Here is a 23,539-nt window from a genome sequence, read left to right as displayed (position 1 = left end):
TAGCATGTGGTTGGACCCTCTGTTATTAACTAATGGGCCAACATGGACAAGTGCCACACAAGATAGGCAGGCAAAAATGTAGAGGGAACCATGTTACTGGAGAGAATGTTCACATCATTGAGCTCTGAAATTGGAATATTAGAACAATCCTTGCATTGCTTTCCTTGTGTGGCTATTGTGAAGAAAGAGTTGTGTAAACCTGCAAGATCTATAAAAATATCAGCTGTTCTTATTACCAAATCTCTTAGCCCTCAAAATGATTCAATAGCATATTCATTTCAGACAGCAGCTGCCATTGTTAGGTATAGATGTGGAATATCTCCAGCTCCTTACGAGATAGTCGGTTGGGTCTCTGGACCTATGGAAGAAACAGTGGCATTCAGTTCCTAACATCAGACCTACATTCAGTCCAGGTTCAAGCTGCCCTGCTCCTGCACTCCTGACTAGTGATAGAGAAACTTCCAGACAGGATATGACACCTGAACTGCCATACTCTGTCTTCCAGAATCAAGGTCCCAGTCTCTAGAAAAGTCCATCTATTTATTTTTTAGAGCTCTCCTTCTCCCTCTTCCCTACATACACTTTCCACCTTCCTAGAACCCTGCCCAGTCACCATATACCCCTTCTGGTCACCATGCTCTTTGTGTGTTGTCTTCCCTTAATATTATTTTTAAGGTCTTTGAGAGCAAGATTCTATTTCTCCTACCCTCCCTCTCATCTCTCTCTCTCATATATATGTACATATGTATATATATATACATATATATACACACATATATATACACATCTATAGATGTATATATTTAGAAATATAGACAAATAGAAAGTTATCTATATGTATTCAGAAATAGACATCTTACAGGAAGAAATAATGAAATATATGCATATAGACAAATATATAGGTATATATACAAAAATGTATGCATATTTACATACACATGAAATACGCACATTTTTGCAAACCCTGTGTTGTGCACAGTGCCCAACATATAGTAAATGCTTCTTAAGGTAGCAGGAAAAGTCAACAGGGAAAAGCCAATATGAAGTCTTAGGTGCCTCCTACACAGAAAGATGCTGCTCCTGTACTTTGGGAGGATAAAGGCTTCCTCAAGCCTTTCTTTGAGTGGAGACTCCTTAAGACTACCTCAAGGATAAAGCTAAGTTGTCTATCCTTGAGCAGAATTTCCTTATTCAAACAACAAATGATCTGGGTCAAATTAGAGGGATAGTCCAGTGAAGAATTCCAAATCCCAGTTCTGCCTCAGAGAAGGGAAAGAAAAACAGTACAGGAGCTTTGCTCTCTAATAGAAGGATGAATGGAAAAAAAATACATTCATCAAGTACTTACTATGTGCCAGACATTGTTCATTTTTTAAACTGCAGTCCTAGTAGTAATAATGATAATACCACGGATGTGTGACATTCTGCTTGCAGTCTTGCTCAGCCCTCTTTATAACTTATGGCCTGATTTTATAAGAAAATTGCCCATGATTAGGATTTGTAGTCTCTGGACATCAATAGGGTTTATCTGCTCTCTGAGAATCAAATCAGTGGCCTTGACCTTATTAGCACCATAGCCTAATCCACTGGGCAAACCATCTACTCTATTATATAAGGTCTTTTATGACCTCTTGTGTGGTTAACCAAAAAGGCAAAATTGGCTCATTAAGCACATTTGAACAAGGTCTGGCCTATCTTCAGCCCAAGAAGTTCTGGCCTTTTGGGACTAAATCATGAGGCTATCATGGATTCTAACCAGGTCACTGATTAACTGGAGGGAAGCACTTATTTGCAGTGTGCTTTAATTTTGTACTTCTCTGAATGGGAAGATGGCTCCCTCTGCTCTATTAATGGCTAAGCAGTGATAGTGATACCTTTGTGTTCGCTCAAGCTGAATGGTACCAAAAAGAAGTTTGGTAAATGTGGAAGCCAGTATATTCTGGAGGCATCTTTGTAGCTTACCTCTTGGTAGACAGTGGTTGAGTTGGATGACTTGACAGTCATCTGCTTGGAGGAAGGTTTCTGAAAATCCAGAGGAAGAAAGAAGTCAGCTCCAGGTTGGGAGATGCAGTTGTCATTGCTATTATAGAATAGCAGTAAGTTACGATGAGCTAGAACCCACCCAGAGGGAAGAGGTAGAGATTGAAAAGCATTTAGAGTTCTAGACCCATAGCCAGTAGTCAGCACCCCCAGCATCTCTTCAGGGCATAAACAATGCTGCTTTGAGATCTCTGGAGAGAGCAAGGAACAGCATCGCGTCTCTGGACATAGATCTGACTCTACACAATGGTAAGCACAAATCCGAGGGAGAGTAAGCATCTCTCTTTCCTTGACCTAATTCCAGAGTTTGGGGCGTCTAGCTATGGCTTCAGCACAGGACCTAACCTTACCCCACCCCTCTCTTATCTCCCTCTGACAGTGACACACCCCCAGGCTAGTCCTTTTGAATAAATCCAGAACAACTGGACCACAGCTGGGGAGGATAGAGGAGAGGATAATTATCAAGTAACAGACATTAGCAACATAGAGAGACCATTCAGCTTTATCCAGAATGAAGCAAATCTCACTGAGATTTCTCCTTACAGGCCAAACCTATCCATGCCTGATCCTCTGAGTATCTGAGTTTGAGTCACTTTTTACTGATCTCACATCACCTTCACCTACTATGTGTCTCATCCAGTTCCCAGATTCTACTTCCCATCTATACTAAGTCCCTCTGGCTACAGGCAAATGAAGTCTCTTCTGGTGTCCTATTGTATTACACTAAACACACCCTCTCTTTCTTTGTATTCTATCTCTCTTGGGTCTCGGGATTATGATTTGATCTTTCCTGTCTCTTGTAGAAGAATAAAGTGGCCCCATCACTTATTTACTCATCACTCTAAGATATGGTTATTTTGAAAGAGAGGTTCCTTTAATTTTCACCAGGAATTCCTTTTTAAAACCTTACTTTTTGTCTTAGTAACAACTCTTAAGACAGAAAGGCAAAGGCTAGGCAAATGGGATAAAGTTGACTTGCCCAAGATCACATAGCTAAGAAGTGTCTGAAGCTAGATTTGAACCCAGGACCTCCTGAAGCTATAGTCATTTAATACTGAGGTTCTAGCTATTTAACAGGGACACTCAAGACAGCAGGACCAAAGGCCACACACATGCTTGGCCCCAAGCCAGGGGAGGGCAACTCTCCACATGATGCATATACCCTACTTTTAAGGGCACAAGCTCTTACACATGCACATAAAGGCAAGCATGCATATACCTTCTGAATACCCACATAAAGACATACATATTCATAAAAATATAAACATGTGAATACTCTTTCAGAGGAGGACACTTACTTGCTTTGGGAATTGTACTGTTGAATACAATGTTTTACTCTGATCAGCAGGACTGGAAGCAGGAAGCTAGTGGTAGGGAAAAATCAAACTATTACAAAAGAAATGGGACTGACAAGGGAAAGAAAAGGTAGCTTTGCCCCACTTTGAAGAATGAGAACCTTTTACCTTCTGCTGAATTCAACACACCTTTATTAAGCACCTACCCTAAGCAAAGCACTGTCAGGAAGGGAGAAGGGAACAAATATTTATTACCCAGGAACTGTATTATTTTGTAAGGAATATTTCATTCGATCCCTACAACACTCCTGGGAGGTAGGTGCTATTATTATTCTCTTTTTTACAGATAAAGAAACAGGCAGAGTTTAAGTGACTTGTCTGGGGTCACACAACTAAATAAGTGTCTGAGGCCACCCTTGAACACTGGTTTCCTGAACTCCAGGTCCACCACTGCCTCTAGATAACAATAGTTAGCATTTATGTAGCACCAACTATTTTCTATTCTCCATTAGCATTGTCAAAATAATTTAGAAATGGGGGCCACTAAAGAATACATAAGGATCCTTGAAGGTGCATATTGACTTCGAAAACTACAATTAACATTTTTGTTGTTGTTCAGTTATTTTTGTAGTCATGTCTGGATCTTCAAGACCCTGTTTGGGGTTTCTTGGCAAAGATACTGGAGTGGTTTGCCATCTCCTCCAGTTCCTTTTACAGACGAGGAAACTGAGGCAAAAAGGGTTAAGTGACTTGTCCAAGGCCATACAAGCAGTAAGTGCCAAAGCCAGATTTCAACGCAGGAAGATGAATCTCCCTTCAGGCCTGGCACTCTATCACACTGAGCCATCTAGCTGCCTTATATTAAACATTATCTGTGTTTTATTGAATTTTTATTAATTTTGTTAAAAATTTCCTAATTATATTTTAATCTGGTTCTAACTTACTCAGGAATGCTGCCTGCCCTCTGCAGCTGGCAGCACAGTGTATAACATTTCTGCCCTGAATCCCACTTTCTCAGTTTCTCTCCTTAATCCCACTATACAAATGACACTATCACACAAAAAGCTGTTATAAACTCCTGCAGTCAAGACACAATTTGACGTAGTACTAATATGATCCTATTTCTGCTTCCCCTTCATCCACTCATCTGGCCAAGATAATTAAATGCAACTAATAGGATTCATTCTTTATGAGGTCAAGTAGTTTGTAGCCAACCCTTTGTTCTATAAGAGCTAGCATTTTTATAGTACTTAAAGGGTTGCAAAGTACTTTATATATGTTATCTCATTTGATGCCTAGCCAACCTTGTAAAATCAGTATTATTATTCCCATTTTATAGATGAGTAAATAAAGCTGAAATAGATTAAGGGGCTTGCCCAGGGTTATAGAGGTAGTAAGCATCTAAGGCAAATTTTAAACTGAGATCTTCCTTACTCCAGGTCCACTAGTCAATTCTTCATACTGCCTATGTTGTCTTTAATACCTTTATAAATTTACTTGGTGAGAAGGTGGCTGGGATGGGGATTGTCAGGAGCTATTAAGAGAAATTAGAATCTCAAGTAGATATTTTTATCTGGACCCCATCAAAAGATCAATACAGACCAGCAAAGCCGTGTATTGGCTTTTCTCCCTATCAGGTACGAGAAGGTTTGGAGTGGGCTATCTAAGATAAAAATATGAGATTCCTCTTTTGATTCCTTTCATAATTCTCACCTTCTTTTAAAATGCATTATAGTAAAAAGCTTAGGGCTCTCAGGAATCCAGCAGGAGTGGGGCTAACACTGTTCCCCTTTGACCGAGAATGCAGCTGTCTAGTACAGCCAAGGTCGAACCCTTGGCAGGGCATTTTGCCCAGAATTAAAGTAAAATAATGAGGCTCAAAAAATTGTTTAATACCATCAAGGCTGAGAACTTCATGGGCTTTCTGGCCTAATGAGATGTCCCAGGCTCCACTTAAAGATAACACATATAGTTGATAGTTTAGCATAGGTTTTTTATCTACACTTCAGACTTCTAAGGCTTTTGTTTTGACTATAGTAAAAATACTGCTCTCTGTAACTGTGGGAAACTTTCCTGAGCTTTTGGGGAAAGGGGATCTTTAATTTCCTTTATAATAAATTAGTGACTCCAATATACCTCGGAGCATTATGAGCTAACAAGCCGTGCGTCCAATCTGTTTCATTCTTTACATCCTACGACCACCCTAGGCCACTCAGATAAGTCTCTGGTTATAGAGCAGGATCTCTATAGGGGATGAAGGGTTTCTCCCATCCATATTTTACTTCAGATCTACATATTTGCCAACTGGGCTTCAGTTTACTACTACCCCCCTCTCTTCTGACTCCCTTGGCATTTATCTTTAAAATTATGTTACATGCTCCTTTAAGTTCCTTCCCACTCTAGGTCCTAGGATTCCAAGTTTCTAGGTCAATGATGGTGAACCTTTTAGAGGGGTGGTTGATATGAGAAATGTCCTTAGGTGTCCATGGAGAGGGTGAGGGGATTAGCCCAGTCCTGCATCTCTCTGGATTTCTCAAAACAAACTCTGGGATACTCCCTGCTGGGCAACAGTGTGTGTGCCCACAGAAAGGGCTCTGAGTGCCCCCTCTGGTGTGCATGCCATAGGTTCACCACCATGGCTATAGGTGCTACTTTTCATTACTAGCTATCCATTTCTGTGTTTTGCCCTAGAGCCTCTTTGGAGAAGATGTGGCACACATGTAGAGCCAGCATTCAGGGAGCTGCTCCAATCCTCTCTTCCCAGCATCATAGGACATTTTTTGCATGCTCCACTCCTCTATCCAGCTGCCACAGCAAGCCCTTCTCCCTCGGCTCTCTCCCTCCATAATGCAGGGGCTCACAGACAGCTTGAATTTGCCTTCTGGGCACTTGAACTCATTAAAGGTTTGCCAACCTTGCCCTAGAGAAAAGGGATTATGTCTCTATATGCCTTTTCATAAGAGATACAGTAACTATAGCAAGGCCTTATATGATAGATATTATATAACATAATACTAATATGCTATCCAGACAATACATAATATACTAATATAAGCTATATAATATATAAGATGATATAATGATGAATAATATATAATGACAATAAAATAATATAAATGAGTATTGAATTTGGATTTAAGAGAATTATATTTGAATCTCAATTCTAATTCTAGCTGTTTCATTTTGCTTTTCAAAATCTCAGTTTTCCTCTTCTGTAAAATGGGTATAATAATGACTTTAGGGAAAAAGAGTAGGTACTTAGTAAATATTTGTTGACTGACAATGGATGATACAAAAAAGGTATAATGACAGTCACTCATATTCATATTGTAATGTGACAAAACATAACCATTGAGATAGGGAAAGCAGCTATTATTCCCCCTATTTTGCAGATGAGGTAAAGCTTTTTGTTCATCCATTCCAGGCATCTTCAACTCTTCATGATGCCATTTGTAGTTTTCTTGGCAGAGATACTAGAGTGGTTTGCCATTTTCTTCTCCAGCTTATTTAACAGTTGAGGAAACTGAAGCAAACAAATTAAGTGACTTGCCCCAAAAAACATAGTAAGTGTCTGAGGTCAGATTTGAAGTCTTCTGACTCTGGGGCCAGCATTCTATCCACTGCACTACTTAGTTACCTAGTTCATCTATTTTCCTTATTTTTCAAATAAGAAAACTAAGCTATGGAAAAATTAAGTGATTTACCCCATGCCACATGGTTGATCACTGATGAAGATGGCATTTGAAATCAGATTCCCTGACTTCAAGTCCAACTCTCTTTGCATTGTGCTTCATAGCTGTATAAAATACAGCCTTGATTTTATACTTTCTATTACCTTGGGTTTCTTCTCTGGCCGCTCCTTGAGAACTTCAAGTCTCTCTTGAAATGTCTGACTTTCATATTCTAATTTGATTCTTAGTACTACTGGGTAGGACTGGCTTTACACATAGGTCAAGTAGGACAACCACCTACTGGTGTGAGAATCATCCAGGGCCAGCTACCCTCTAAAATGTTCTTTACCTGCTCCCTAAGCTGAGAAAGCTACAACAGTAAACAGAAACTTTTCTTCCATAATTAGACAATAGACTTAAAAATTACTCATGAGAATAGGGACAATTAAATTCCCACCAAAGTAGAAATGAATACATTAAACATTCCCTGAGATCAGATTTTGATAAAACAACTACAGGGAGAAAAAGAAAGGGGCATCCTGACTGACAAAGAAAGACTTTATTGACTGCATAAGCATTAGACTGGATCTGTGTTCTAATCCTAGCTCTACCACTTAACCAAATCACTTCTTCTCTCTGGATTTTGATCTCCTCATCTGTAGAATGTCTTTGAAGATATTAGCAATAAGAAAATTCTTTACAAGTGCTATTGGAAAGGGATGACCTCCTCATGCTTTCACCTTTCCAGACTCTTCTGCTATGAAATTCCTAAGTCAATAACTCATGATTTTCTAGTGGTTTGGAGATTATGAGCCACTTTCTCATATTATTCTCATTTAAGAGATGAGGAAACTGAAGCATAGAAAGTTTCAGAAATTTGCTCAGTCACACAACTAGCATTAGATCTGAGACTTGAACCCAAGCCTTCTGATTCTAAGCTCTTACTATATCTCATTGCATAAAAATGTAAATACATACATACATATACATATAGCCCTATAACTAAGATAACTGGGGTCAAGTATGCTTGAGACCCATTAGGCTTTCCAAGATTCTGTACTTCTCTTTGAGGTTTAGTCATTCCCCTCCATGTATCATATATAAGGATGTTGTAAAACTCAAATGAGATGATGGATGTAAAACATTTTGCAAACCTTAAAATGATATATAAATGCCAGCTATTATTGCTGTCATTGTTATTGTTAGACTATAGTCACCAGGTCTCTTCTAGTGATGACTTCTTTCCATGAGCCTTCTATTACACTCCTGCTAAGCTCATTGCTATGTTGATACAGCAATTCAGGAATGGGATGGTATGCCAATTAGAGTCATCTCCAGCACATTCCTGATTCATAGACTTCCATTGTACTTTACTGAGTTACCCAAGAAGTTGGGAATGTACCTGTTTGGGCAATTGGACTGTTGCATACAAGGTCTTTCCTTCTTCTTTTCCACAGAAATTCTGCACCTATACAAGAGAAGGAATAATTAAAGTATCACAATTCTTTCATTCCCACAGACTTTCAAGCTCAATATCATATGCAATTCCTAGGTCACCTTGCCAAACAGTTGCCAGACATTGTCATTTCTACCTCTATAACATCTTTTTTCTGTACTCACACCACCAACAACCCATTAGCCTCCTAATTGATCTCTGTTTCAAATCTCTCCCCTCTTCCAATTCTCCCTCTGCACAGATGCCAAAATGATTTTTCTAAAACTTGAGTAATCCAGTGTTTTCCTTTTATCTCTATCAGATATACTCCTCTACATGAATTCTCTAATGCAGAGTAATCTTTTTACTCTTCCTCACACACAACACTCAATCTTTCATCTTCATGCATTGGTGCTGAATGCCCTCCATGCTTAGAATGTACTGACTACCTCTTCACTATTGTTTCTTGGAATCCCCAGGTTCTATGAATCATGTAACCATGGAAAGATATTGTAAATTAATTAACTAAGTAATTAATAAAAAATAAAGAAAACAAACCCAACCCAAATACTATTTCAGGTTTATTTCCCACATGAATGAAAAAATTGAAATAAATTGCTTTCTTCCTATGAAGTGTCCTCAACTCCCACCTAAACTTGATAATTGCTATTCGACTTCCACTAATTCACATTGTAGAATTTTTTTTGTCAGTATCATATAAACCAAAGAGTGTGTTTTAGTAAATGCCATAAAATTATGAGTGGTAATCATCACTGCTGATTATCAAGAATAAGGTAGATGAGTACAGAGCTAGTTAATTTTACTAAAGCATGGTGGGAAAAATCACACTGATACTGTCTCCATTTTTGCAATTGATTTTATTGGGTAGCAACTGCTGACATTTCATGTAACTACACAAGTTACATTTCATTAATCTTTAAGTTAAGTTTGGAAGTTCGATTTTCCTATAAATCACTTATTGTCTCTAAGTTTAGAAATTCACTTTTAAACTAATGACTATTCTATTAGTATGTCAAAGAAATGTTATCCTGAAAGGATGAAGGTAGATGTTTGGAAGTTTTGTCTGTTCTATCAGAAACACCGTTAGTCCTTCAAGAAAGTGGTGCAATGTATAAAGTGCCAGCCCTGGAGTCAGGAAGGCCTGAATTTAATTCCAGCCTCAGATACTTATCAGCTGTGTAAACATGAGCAAATTACTTAATCCTCTTTGCCTCAGTTTCCTCATCTGCAAAATGAGCTGGAGAAGGAAATGGCAGACCACTCCAGTATCTTTGCCGAGAAAAGTCCAAAAAAGGTCATAACGGTTCTGACATGATCTAAATTAAGACATGATCAGACTAAAAAATAGCCACTTTAAAACAAGTTTGATTTATTGCAGAGATAATGGTATGTTAAATATAGCAATCCAAAAAAGTGAAATTGATGGGACAAAAAGAAGATTGCCTTCAAAAATAAAATTCTAACATGGTGAATGGTTAAAAACACGACTGAACAAATTGTGGTATCTGTTGGTGATGGAATACTATTGTGCTCAAAGGAATAATGAACTGGAGGAATTCCATGTGAACTTGAACGACTTCCAGGAATTGATGCAGAGTGAAAGGAGCAGAACCAGGAGAACATTGTACACAGAGACTGATATACTGTGGTAAAAGCGAATGTAATGGACTTCTGTACTAGCAGCAATGCAATGATCCAAGACATTTCTGAAGGACTTATGAGAAAGAGCACTATCCACATTCAGAGACAGAATTGTGGGAGCTGAATGAAACACAGAAGAAAAACAATTGCATGATCGCATGGTTTGATGAGGATATGATTGGGGATGTAGACTCTAAATGATCACTCTAGTGCAAATATCAATAATATGGAAATAGGTATTTTGATCAATGATACATGTAAAACCCAGTGGAATTATATGGGAGGGGGGTAGGAAGAAGGGAGGGAAAGAACATGAATCATGTAACCATGGAAAATTTTTCTTAATTAATCAATTTTATATATATATATATGTATATATATATATATAATCCCCAGTCATGACTCATTACAAGCATCATGATTTACATGAGGCCTTTCCTGATTCTCTCTACCACCAACAACTTGTACCTCCCTCAGCACTTCCAAAAAATGTTCTATTTATTTTATATATGGTTGTGTTTTCTACCCTGATAGAGCATAAGTTCTCTGAGGGCAGAGATTCTGTTACATTTATCTTTATATTCTCAGTACCTGCCTTCATTATATCAAAGGAAGATTGTTTCTCAGGTCCTCTTTTTTTATGATCTATGCATTTGGAAATGATCGTATATGTTGTTTGTGATATTCATAATATTAAAAAAGTGATTTTCAAAAAATAATCTTAGTAAATATCAATATATACAAGAGGCAAATTGACAACTCCACTTCCTTCTACCTAGGTCAGATCAAATCTAAAACACTGTGTTCAGTATGGGAACCACTGTTTAGGAAAGGCAGTGGCAATCTGAAGGGCAAACAGAGCAAGGTTACCAAGATTAGAGAACTGTGGCACATGTCCTAAGAGAATGAATTAATGAAGCTAGTGCTGTTAAGTCCAGAGAAGAGATTTATGGAAAATATGACAGCTGTCTTGAAATATCTGAAGAAGTTACCAGGTAGAAAAAAGATTTGATTAGATCTGTTTGACCAAGGAGAGAAGAAATAAGAGTAGAAAGGAAGATTTTTGCTTGATATACGGGGTAAACGTCCTGAGAACTAGAGTTGTTCAAAATTAGGTTTTAAAATATTGAGTTTCCCTATTACTGGAGGCCTTCTTGGAAAGGCTGAATAGCCACTTTTCAAGGATGTCTAACAAGGGATTCCTTTTCAGGAAGGAAGTAGTTCACTGGTTCACAAGCCTCTATAGTTAAGTTTTCAGTGTGACTACATTTTAGAAATGTCAAAATAATAAATCAGGGCTTGATTTATTGTTTTGTTGAATTCTATACCTAAGAATATGATGGAGATGATGTTAATAATGCATGTTAAATTTAAAATTTTGCCATTCATACTTTTTTTCAGACAAGACATTTTAAAGCATTTACCAGCACGCTTCTGCTTCCAAGATTCTTTTTTGAGATTCTAAGGTTCTGAATTCCAGGATTCTTAAAAGTATGTGAAAAGTGCTTTAAAATCTTGTAAAGTGGGGCAGCTGGGTAGCTCAGTGAAGTGAGAGTCAGGCCTAGAGACAGGAGGTCCTAGGTTCAAACCCGACCTCAGCCACTTCCCAGCTGTGTGACCCTGGGCAAGTCACTTGACCCCCATTGCCCAGCCTTACCACTCTTCCACCTATGAGACAATACACCGAAGTACAAGGGTTAAAAAAAAAAATCTTGTAAAGCACTATGTAATCTAAGTTATTCAGATAAAAGGGACCATTAATGTCATTAAAGGAAAGACTTTTTAACCAAACATTGAGAGGCTGGAGTGGGAGTTAGAATAGCCTATGTTAGAAATGGAAAAGTAAAAACAATAAAGCAGCTCATACCTCTATGTAAGAGGGGTTTTAATTTGCTTATTCTAAAACAGAAATTCATAACTTTGGGCCATAGAGTTTGTGCTTAAATTTCAAGAGTCTGTGAACTTGGCTTTATTTTCACTAACCTCTAACTGAAACAATACTTTCTTAAATTATTTCAAAAAATTCTGAAAAGAGAGATTTCACCAGTGACCAAGGTGCCTGTGACATAAAACAGATTAGAAAAATGTATTCTAAAGGGATTTCTTTTCTTAAACATTGTCAATATTACTTCAGATTAATCAAATTTTTTGTTACCCTAAATGGGGGTAAACAAATATAGGGAAGTAGAGAGTATAGTAGAAGAGGAACTGGCTCTGGAGTCAGAGGATCTGGGCTTGAATCCAGCTTCAATCGTGTATAACCTTTCTGATCTTAGGTTAGTCATTTAACTCCTCTAGTCCTCAGTCACCTCATATGTAAAATGAGAGGATTGGACTAGATAGCATCTAAAGGTCACTGCTGACGGTAATCAGATCATAATTTTTATTAGTATGGTGGTTTTTATTTAACAGTTGAGTTCAGATGCTTGTTAATTTCCTGTGTAATCATGCCTCCAAATTGTGGCTGCAAAGATGTATTGCAAGAGAGAAAAAACATCAACTAATTACCACTTTCAAATTATAAATGCCACAATCAGAAAAGTGACAGTTTGGGAAATAAGGAAGAGGAAGATTCATGTTTTTCAAATATTAATAGCCTGGTTCTCTCTGAGCCTTCTCAAAAAATTCCATCTAGAAGCACGAAGAATAGACATTCAGTGCCATTCAGTGATTCTTATTTTTGGCAATTCATATATTGAGTTCAGTGATATAGGCTCAAGAAAATAGAGACCTTCTGCCCTGCCAGAGCAAAATTGCTCCATAAGAAAAAACTCTTTTCCAAGGAATGTGGTGGTTGTATCTTGAAGAACATGCCAGCCCTTATCCATACATAATGGGAATTGATTAGCTGAGTAGGTTTATAAGAAACTCCTATATTGAGTTGAAGAAAGACAAGAGTTCATGTTTCCTCCACCTTTTATTATACTTTCAGGACATATGCACACACATACTCTCTCTGTGTGTCTGTTTCTCTCTCTCTCTCTCTCTCTCTCTCTCTCTCTCTCTCTCTCTCTCTCTTTCATCAGATGCCCCTTATTTCTTATCAGCTTTGATTTCAACTCTTAGTCACCAAATAACTATGAGTAGCTAGCTAAAACCAGGACACTAATCCCCTTCTGATATTTTCACAAATTGTCAGTTTGGGGTAATCTATTGAGTTAAACCATACATAGCCTTTACTGGATCATCAAAGTTGACCATCGAGTACAAGAACTGGTTTCACAAAGGCTGAGTTTTGTAGACCCCAAAATGGTAAAGAGGATGTGGCCAAGTCCTTTCTCTGAATTATGCTCTTATTAAGTGAAACTAAAAAGAGAAGATAACTCTAGAGCCATCTATATATACCCAAATGGCAACTGTTGTGCATAAGAAAGATGTCGGTCACTAATGTTTAAAAATCCACTTTTGANCTCTCTCTCTCTCTCTCTCTCTCTCTCTCTCTCTCTCTCTCTCTTTTTCATCAGATGCCCCTTATTTCTTATCAGCTTTGATTTCAACTCTTAGTCACCAAATAACTATGAGTAGCTAGCTAAAACCAGGACACTAATCCCCTTCTGATATTTTCACAAATTGTCAGTTTGGGGTAATCTATTGAGTTAAACCATACATAGCCTTTACTGGATCATCAAAGTTGACCATCGAGTACAAGAACTGGTTTCACAAAGGCTGAGTTTTGTAGACCCCAAAATGGTAAAGAGGATGTGGCCAAGTCCTTTCTCTGAATTATGCTCTTATTAAGTGAAACTAAAAAGAGAAGATAACTCTAGAGCCATCTATATATACCCAAATGGCAACTGTTGTACATAAGAAAGATGTTGGTCACTAATGTTTAAAAATCCACTTTTGATCCTGTACATTATGGAAGTGAGGTAAGACTGATATAATTGCCCATGAGAAAGAGATTAGGGAACTTCCAAAAAGGTATGAAGATGAGTAATAAAGGTGCCCTAATTCCTGATCTGGAGCAGGCAAAAATATTCTATGGTTGGTTCTGGTTTACTACTGATTGTGCAGACAAACGTGTTCTCACATGAGTCAGGCAGAATCTTACTCTTGGGCTCCAGCTTTTTCCTTCTTACCTGCTGTTCTAGTAAAAGAGACAATGATGTAAGGAGAGACATGAAGCTGTTCTCACCAGAAATAGATACATATCCCATGATTTGGGGCTTTTTGCCTTTGAATTTTTCATTATTTCTTGTTTTAAGTAAAGGATATGAGAATTGGTTATAACTTTGTGTTTTTTGAAAGATCAGAAGCATAAGCCACAAAAGTCTGATAGCATTGGGTTCATTAGAACTGGTGGCTAACTATGAGATGAACATACTGAATGGATACTTGGAGCTTATAGCATTCAAGAAAGGCACTCTTGGCCCTTCAGAGGTTTCCCTAGAACTTAATGGAATGATATAATTAGCCTCCCTCTGAAGAATAAGTTCAGAGCATCACTACAATACTCACTACTTTTGTGTAATCGGAAAACTGATAACCTCCTTAGGCCTCCGTTTCTTCATCTATAAAATGAGGAGGTTGGATTAACTGACTTCTGAGACTATCCAGTTCTAGAGCCTGTTTTGCAAAGTTTCTGTCTCTGTTTCCCCTTCATTTCTTATCCTCTTTTCCCTCTCCTGCTATTTCTTCCATTTTACTTCCCCATAACCAAAACCCAAAGTGTCAGGTGAGTGCCTCCAGAGCATATGGTCCAGATTGGAAAGATGAAGTTAACTCCTTCATTCCCAGGCCCTGTTACAAATTTCCATATCCCATAGAACAGGCTGGATGCTACTTCCAGTAATACTTGGACTGACATACCTGATTACTCCGTGGCTTACCATAATTAACTTTCTCATAAACTGTCATGTTCATATCTGTAGGAGAACAGAAGAAAAGAAGAGAGACACCTAAGCTGTGGGAGACTCCAGAAATCACCCTTTTCTCCACAACCTAATGTCTCAGGACAGGATTGCATTTCATCATTCCAGCAGAATGAATTCTCAAATCTTCAGGGAAAGGAATCTTATAGCTTCACCAGGTAACCTCTCCAATGTGGCAAGTAGTCAAATATGGAGCAATCTTCACCCAGAACTACAGGCAAATTCTCAAGACATCAAGAATAGCATCAACTACACTGAAGTGGTTTTAAAAATCAACATAGTATTTGTCAGGATGGGATTATATAATAATAATTACATATTTTCTAACAGTTCTGTGAAGAGAATAGATCCTGGGAAGCAAGTGGACCCCGAGACACTGGGAGAAGTTTCTGAAAATAGATATAGATTTCCAGAAAATAGTGATATCTTGTATGATAACATATCATTAAGACAGAGCTAAAATAGGGGATATGTCCATAGGATTGTGAGATAGCAGGAGGGAATAGAAAATAGTATCTCTCACCACCATCCCATATCTTCCCTCCAGGGCTTCTTGGGAACCTGGACCATGAGAGATTATCAGGATTTAGTCTCAACTAGAACTATCTCCTTTGCCAATAGCCTCTTACTTGGGTCTTTCCACTTGCCTGTTACTGGCTGCTGCTGCTTCTTCCTTTTCATATACAGGCAAATAAGTATGCTGAGGAGTAGCATGGTCAGGGGAATCAGAGAGAAACCCAAAATCATCAGCAACTGCATTTCTGAGAAAGGAAGAAAGAATAAAAACTGAGCTCTTATCCCTGTCACTCATCTTCAAACTTTTCTCTCTCTCTCTAGAAAGACAGTGTCTTTTTTTAAAAGTTAATACTGAGGGGCAGCTGGGTAGCTCAGTGGAGTGAGAGTCAGGCCTAGAGACAGGAGGTCCTAGGTTCAAACCCGGCCTCAGCCATTTCCCAGCTGTGTGACCCTGGGCAAGTCACTTGATCCCCATTGCCCACCCTTACCAATCTTCCACCTATGAGACAATACACCGAAGTACAAGGGTTTAAAAAAAATAATAATTAAAAAAAAAAGTTAATACTGAAAGGTGGACCTTCATCTTATACAGTGGCAACCTTTAACATGTATCCACACTCTGGTCTTAGGTTTCTTTACCATCTCATAAATATTTTTTGTACAGTCATTTTCAGCCATATCTGATTCTTTGTAGCCCCATTTGGGGTTTTTTCTTGTCAGAGATACTGGTGTGGTTTGCCATTTCCTTTTCCAGATTATTTTCAGATGAGGAAACCGAGGCAAACAGGGTTAAAAGACTTGCCCAGGATCACATAGGTAGTATCTAAGGTTAGATTTCAACTCAGGAAGAGTCTTCCTAACTGCAGGCCCAGTACTTTATCTATTGTATTGTGGAAGGCCGATTGGAGAAATAGGGTCTGGATAGGGCCTGCTATCTGGATTTCCTACATGACCAATCCAGGCTGAGGCAGTCTTTGTGTTTGGTCCTGGTCACCTGAGCCCTGAAAAGCTCTGGTACCAGCAGGTTGGTTAATCCAAAAACAATTTGACCCCTCCAGGAGGCTATTGGAAGTCATTTAGAGAAATAGAGTCTGTAAAAGATATTTTATCTGGATCCCATTAAAAAATCATTGGTAAGTAAACCTGTATGATTTTTTTCTGCACTGCATATGTCAGTACACAGACAGAATGGGCCATCTAAGGTAAAAATCTGAGGCTCCTCTTTTGACTCATTTTCAGATCCCCACCTTTTCTTAATATTCTTATTGGAAAGCTTTGAGTCCTTAGCAGATCAACAGCTACTGAGTTAACAATTTTTCTCCTTGATAATTAAGAAGCCTGAACTCCAAAAAGATATATTACTTAGATAATCAGACCAGAGACAGACAAAGCTAGACAAGACTTTATCTGACCAGGTGCAATCCTGTAAATGAAGGGGACAGAACTCAATTAGTAAAAATCTCTATGAAATATATTTCTGCTCCCAGAATTAACCCCCTACTAATTGGTGGTTGGAATTTGGCCTTTGACCCTCGACCTATCTCTCTACTTTTCAGACTTTAATGGGTTTTTGTATGGTTTGTGACCTCTTCACAGCTGTGATTCTCTCTCTGTTTTCTTTGTTTGAAACCAGTATATAATAAACTCAAAACTCCATAGCAGTTGGAGCAGCTATGAGCTAACCACTAGTCTGGCTGTTCTCAGTTTTCTGTTTCTGATCTTTTCAATCCGATGCCACTAAACACCACTCAGGACCCCTAAAAATATAGAGCTGGATCTCTATATTGTATCACCTACACACTCTCCCCAAAAGCATACCACCTACTCTTATTCTTTTACTTATGGTAGATTCTTCATCTAAAATGCCCTCCACTTTTGCTTCTGTCTAACCAATTCCTATCCATCTGAAGTCCCACCTCCTCCATGAAGTTTTTCTAACTTCTCTCTCTAGCCCTTGGGGATCTCCTTCTCAATGAACACTATTTCTTGTGGGGCTTAGTAATAGTCACATATTATTGTGTGTTATTCATTATTGTTTGGGCATTTATCTTTACTTTCAAATAAGTTGTAAACTCCTTAAGGAAAGGACCACATCTTATTTTTTATAGTCCTTATAGTTCCTAACAAAATGCCAAAATCATAGCAGACACTAAATAGCTGCTCTATTTTAGTAATTTACATCCTTCCTTCTCACTTTAATTCTTTCCATCATCCTCAGTGATCCCAATATTTATGAGGATAATTCTTGTAATACCCTGACTTATTAGCTCAACAACCCCTTCAGCTCCTAGCACCTCACTCATAGCTCTGCATTGATGAGTGGTGCCAATCAAAGTCTCAAAAATTCAAAACTATGTTTTTTGCCAAAAACAATTATTTAACAGCTTTATATGACTGACAAAATAATCATCCTATTAAATAGGTCTACTCATATCACTCCTCGTCTTGAAAACACTTTCCATTACTTGTTAAGAATGCATGTTGATGTGTGACCCTGGGCAAGTCACTTGACCCCCATTGCCTACCCTTACCACTCTTCTGCCTTGGAGCCAATACACAGTATTGACTCCAACACGGAAGGTAAGGTTTTAAAAAAAAAAAAAAAAGAATGCATGTTGATTTTTTTCCTTTTCTACAATCAAGGAATACTTATTGCCTCCACCAGTGATGGGCAAACTTTTTAAAGAGGGGGCCAAAGGAAAGGAAATGCTCGTCTTTCAGTCTGTTTCTAAGGCAACTCTTTTGAAGTTTATTGTATTGTATCCTACTCATTGTATTCGTCATAATGTCCCATGGCTGGATAGAACATTTCAGGGGGCCATATCTGGCCCACGGGCTATAGTTTGCCCATCACTGGCCTATACCACTTGCCTGAACACTAAATCAGATTATGGTATGTAATCATTTGAATTATTTTACCTGTGATTCGCTAAAAAGATTATAGGTTCCATGAGGGCAAGAACTATGTCTTGTATCTTTTTTTCATCTTCCATGGCACCTAGCAAAAACTGGACACATGAAAGTTTTTCCAATAAATCTGTATTAGAGGAATTCAAAGTCCCAACTGAATGTTCTGTACCATATTTTAAAAACTTGCAATTCATGGTAGAGCAATATGAACACATCCATGAGTTACATGATTTGGCAAAAATGAACTAGAATTTAGACATGAGCTGGTTTCCCTCAAGAATCCCTTTGGAAAGATTTAGTAGTCTAGGACAGATAAGGCTTATTTTTTCCCCTTCCTGGAGCTGCCATAGACATGATTCATGATTTTAGATGTCATCTCCTTTCAAGTTCATTAGCTCAGCATGCCAATCTTCCTCTAGGGATTATAACGTGGCCTATTGACCCACCTTCAAAAGGACATGTATATCTCTTTCTCAAAGGAGAGGAAGTCTTGTAAACTCTGTCTAGCCCAAACCTTCTTATGACAAAGGGAACAGAAGTCTGGAGCCATAGAAGAAAGAATAACATATTTAGAGGTGGAAGGGACATTAAAAGTCATAGAATTTATTTTTACAGATGAAAAAGTTGAGGCATAGAGAGGTTGAAACTTACCAAATGTCTCACAGTGATTAAGCATATGAGGCAAGATTTGAACCAAGATCTTTCTAACTCTTAGACTACTACACTATCCCCTAGATTCAAATCTGCTCTTCTTACAGATAAGGAAATTAAGATATAGAAAGTTTCTTAGAGGGAAATATAGAAAACAGGGCTAGAGAAGAATAGCAAGTGGAGGAAGGAAAAAGGGAACAAACCCATATCCTTGGATTCTTTAGTGAAATGAATTCATTACCTGAGCTAACTACCTCACAAGGGGGAGGGGGACAGTAGAAGGACTGTAACATCATTAAAAAAATTACATGTGACTTTGGTATAGAAAGCACTTCTCTACTGTTGCTATGAGAAAGTATTCTCCTTACCTGGGGTTGAACTGTAAACTGGACTAGGACATGCCCAAGTAAGGTTGATGGTATGACTCCTTGAGCTAGCTGGATTGCTGACTTCGCAAGTATAGGAATTGTTCATGTTCTTGGCTTGGATTGGGAGCTGTATATGAGAATATTGTCTTGAGGTATTAATTTGCTCTCTTCCCCTGTACCAGATGTACGTCAAATTACTGTTCCCTTTAACAAGGCAGGACAGGTTCACATGGCACAAAGTGCTATTCCATGGTTCCCAAGTCACTTGAAGCTCTGGTTCCTGGACTGGATCTAGAAGCAAAGGTTCTGTTAACATTGTCCTGGGAAAAACAGGTGCTGCAAGGCCAATAAAGAGGTTCAAAAATGTTATCAAAGGTACTCACCATACACAGAAACCTGGAACTGAGTAGTAATATCAACATGTCCCTTTGGATTTGTGATGGTCATATAATAGAGGCCACTGTCTTGCTTCTGAACTGAGTTAATGAAGAGAGTCAAGTTCTCAGCTGTAACATTAACTCTGTTTTGAAACATGTCATTTTTAAATGTTACTTTTGAGCCATTTCTCCAATTCAGTATCTGATATGTTTTTTGAGTAGAAGTCAATTTTACAAACCAAGTGAAATCTGAGCTTGCTGAATACCGCTGAGGCCAAACTGGTTGTAACTCGATATGAGTTCCAGTGGTGACATTCATGTTAGTTTTCTCCATTTCAGAACCTGATGTTCCTAAGAAAGAAAAGTCCAGGAAGTGAGATCATTGGCCTCAAGTGCAAAATCTGGTGCAAGGTTGTGAGACTAGTTTATTTTATGACCAAAAGAAATTATATTGAACAGATAACCCCCCACAAACAAAATGTATGTTTACAGGGCAGACTCAGTGCAGCCTCTGGAAAGACTTCCTTTCCTTTCCTTTTTGTCCTCCTCTAAACAGATCTTACATACTAAATACTAACTATGTGCTAAGCCTTGAAGAATGCCTCTGGCCCAGTAATTTATGGTCTAGGGCAGTGATGGTGAACCTATGGCGTGGGTGCCATAGATGGCATGCAAAGCACTCTCTGTGGGTGTCTGCCACCCTCCACTCACCCAGAATTCATCACTAGAAAGGCAGAAGGACTCAAGTGGAGCTACTCCCTTCCTCCTCTCCTCTGTGCCTGAAGATATTTTTCACATCACCTGCCCCTCTGCCCAGCAGCCCAATGGGAGGGCACAGGGAGTAAGGTGGGCAACTCACAGGTGGCAGAGCTTGAGGGGAACAGAGTGCTTGGAGCACTCCCCTCCCCCACTCTACATTTACTGAGGACATTCCTCATTTCACCCACTCCTCTGCCCAGCGGCCCAATAGGAGCACTTTCTCCTTCTCCTGTGTGTGTATAGGAGTGGGGGGCACATCTGACACTTGGTCTCTGGGTGGGGAGGGATGGCACAGCACTTGGTATGGAGGTGGGGTGGGGTGAGGGTGGGCCCAAGCATTCCATCTCCAAAAGGTTCACCATCACTGGTCTAGGAAAACAGAACACAAATCCAATGGGCAAACATTAGATAATTCCCCACTTTTCTGCTGTTATCAATACAGCCAGCATTTCTAAGTCAATGTCGTATATGATCCAGAGCCTGCCTAACTTTGTTTTTTTCTGGAGCTGCATGAAGCTTTTCTTTGCCTAGGACTATAGCCCATATACAATATAAGAAAAAATCATCCCTTTTTCAAATTTTTCAGTGTAGTTAATATACAGTTTTGAGAAGAAAAGTATCTAAGGACTTTTTTCCTACTCTGATATGAGTAATCGACTCCTTTCAAATCTCTTATTCCATTATCATATTACTGATTATGCCCTGGCAACCCTCTGTCTTTGATCATTCCCATTATACTGCCTCCGTGCCTACAAATGTGCTGCTGAAGAAAAGGTAGAGGAAATAATGCAACCATTCTGACTGGATCCACAACAAATTTATGTTACATAATGTCAACTGGGCCCTCAGTGCTACTAGGCAATCCTTCTACATCTCCCTAATTAGCTTGCTAACTCATTCACTACAAGGGCTCTTCCAAATCTTTTCATCCTTTCCCAAACCTCCTAATGGCTCTTATCCTACCACTTTCTCAGCTGAGAGCCATATCATATATTTTATTGTAAAAAATTGAGTCCACTGTGGTATATGCGGGTGATGGAATACTATTGTGCTAAAAGGAATAATAAACTGGAGAAGTTCCAGGCGAACTGGAGAGACCTCCAGGAACTGATGCAGAGCGAAAGGAGCAGAGCCAGAAGAACATTGTACACAGAGACTGACATACTGTGGTAAAATCGAATGTAATGGACCTCTGTACCAGCAGCAATACAATGACCCAGGACAATTCTGAGGGATTTATGGTAAAGAATGCTGCCCACATTCAGAGGAAGGACTGCAGGAGAGGAAACATATAAGAAAAACAACTGCTTGAACGCATGGGTCGGGGTGGACATGATTGAGGATGTAGACTCGAAACTACCACACCAATGCAACTACCAACAATTTGGAAATAGGTCTTGATCAAGGACACATGACAAAACTAGTGGAAATGTGCATCGGCCATGGGTGGGGGGAGTGCGGGGGGGTGAAGGGGAAAGGAGGAGCATGAATCATGTAACCATGTTAAAAATGAATATTAATAAATGTTTTTAAAAAATTGAGTTCATTTGCTGAGAGCTTTCCCCACCCTCCTTTGTCTTTTGCCACTTTCTATTCCTTCATTCTTGTTTTTGTTTTTTTAGTTATTGTTTTTTTTAAACCCTTGTACTTTGGTGTATTGTCTCATAGGTGGAAGATTGGTAAGGGTGGGCAATGGGGGTCAAGTGACTTGCCCAGGGTCACACAGCTGGGAAGTGGCTGAGGCCGGGTTTGAACCTAGAACCTCCTGTCTCTAGGCCTGACTCTCACTCCACTGAGCTACCCAGCTGCCCTATTCCTTCATTCTTATTTCACATAATAAGGTGGTTCTACTCCTTGCCACTCCTCTATGTGCACAAGTGATCCCATTACATTCTGTCAGCACCACAGATTGACCCCTTTGTTATCCTCCCTCTCTCACTTACCTTCACTCTCTCCCCATCTGTTGGCTGCTTCCCTTACGCCTACAGTATCTGTGATTCCTCATCCTCAAAAAAAAAAAAAAAATACTCTCACTTGATTGTTCCATTCCAAATATCTCCTGCATTTTGTGGCCAAATTCTTTGAGAAGGCCATCTGTCATGGGTACCTCCACTTCCTCTCTTTTCACTCCCTTTTTAACTCTCAAAAATCTGATTTCTGATTTCATCATGAAACTAAAACTTCTCTCTTGAGTTACCAAATTACCAATGATATTTTGATTGCCAAATCTAATGGCCTTTTCTCAGTCTTCATGCTTCTTGATCTCTCTGCAGCCTTAAACATTATCAGTCACTCTCTTCTTCATACTCTTCTCTCTCTACATTTTTGGGACACTCTTTTCCTGGCAATCCTCCTATCTGAATACTCTTCAGACCACTTTGCTGAATCCAGGTCATGCCCACTAAGCATGAGAGTGACACAGGGATCTATCCTCTTCTCTTCTACTTCTATTTTCTTTCACTTGATGATTTCATCATCTCTCCCAGGGATATAATTACCATCAATATGCTGATGATTCTCAAATTATATTTCAAATTATTTATCCAGCCCTAATTTCTCTTCTGACCTCCATGTTCACATTTTCAGTTACCTATTAGATATCTCAGACTGGATATTCGGTGGACATCCTAAACTCAACATGCCCCAAAATGAATACATTTTCCTGCTGCCCCACCCCCTAGACTTCCCCAAGATCAAAAAGTGGGTGTCATCCTTCACACTTCACTCTATTTCATCAACCTCCATTCAATCTGCTCCAAAGGACTGTAGCTTTCACCTTTACAATATCTGTGAAATATAGTCCCCTTCTCTCTCACTGTGATACTGCCACAACTTTAGTACAGGCCCTTATCAACTCACACCCAGATTATTGAAATAACTTATTGGTTGATTTACCTGACACAACTGTCTCCCTACATCAGTCCATGCTCCACTCAGCTATCAAAATGGTTTTCCAATTCAGTAATCTGACTATGTCATATCTT

At 38.9% G+C, this 23,539-nt stretch overlaps 1 protein-coding gene across 1 annotated transcript; it reads right to left on the bottom strand.

Moving 5' to 3' along the window:
* Positions 1-298: 298 nt before the first annotated feature.
* Positions 299-22,656, bottom strand: LOC123246041 (natural killer cell receptor 2B4-like). The gene is made up of 9 exons (XM_044674993.1): positions 22,590-22,656; positions 19,803-20,147; positions 19,420-19,710; positions 15,622-15,735; positions 14,913-14,968; positions 8,409-8,474; positions 3,339-3,404; positions 1,963-2,022; positions 299-358 (listed from the first exon to the last, which is right to left on the bottom strand). The coding sequence occupies exons 1-9, from the start codon at positions 22,654-22,656 to the stop codon at positions 299-301; spliced, it is 1,125 nt and encodes a 374-aa protein (XP_044530928.1).
* Positions 22,657-23,539: the final 883 nt, after the last annotated feature.

This window comes from Gracilinanus agilis, chromosome 4 (genome assembly GCF_016433145.1).
Source record: "Gracilinanus agilis isolate LMUSP501 chromosome 4, AgileGrace, whole genome shotgun sequence".
Lineage (NCBI taxonomy): Eukaryota > Metazoa > Chordata > Mammalia > Didelphimorphia > Didelphidae > Gracilinanus > Gracilinanus agilis.
This window is presented reverse-complemented; position numbering and strand designations above follow the sequence as displayed.

Excerpts from the sequence above, each read along its gene's own strand:
- LOC123246041 (XM_044674993.1), bottom strand. The coding sequence starts at position 22,656 with ATGACAGATGGCCTTCTCAAAGAATTTGGCCACAAAATGCAGGAGATA. Across the intron at positions 19,711-19,802 it reads GTTCCAGGTTTCTGTGTATG|ATCCAGTCCAGGAACCAGAG; the intron begins GTGAGTACCTTT and ends CTTTGCTTCTAG. Across the intron at positions 2,023-3,338 it reads CAGTACAATTCCCAAAGCAA|AAACCTTCCTCCAAGCAGAT; the intron begins GTAAGTGTCCTC and ends CTGGATTTTCAG.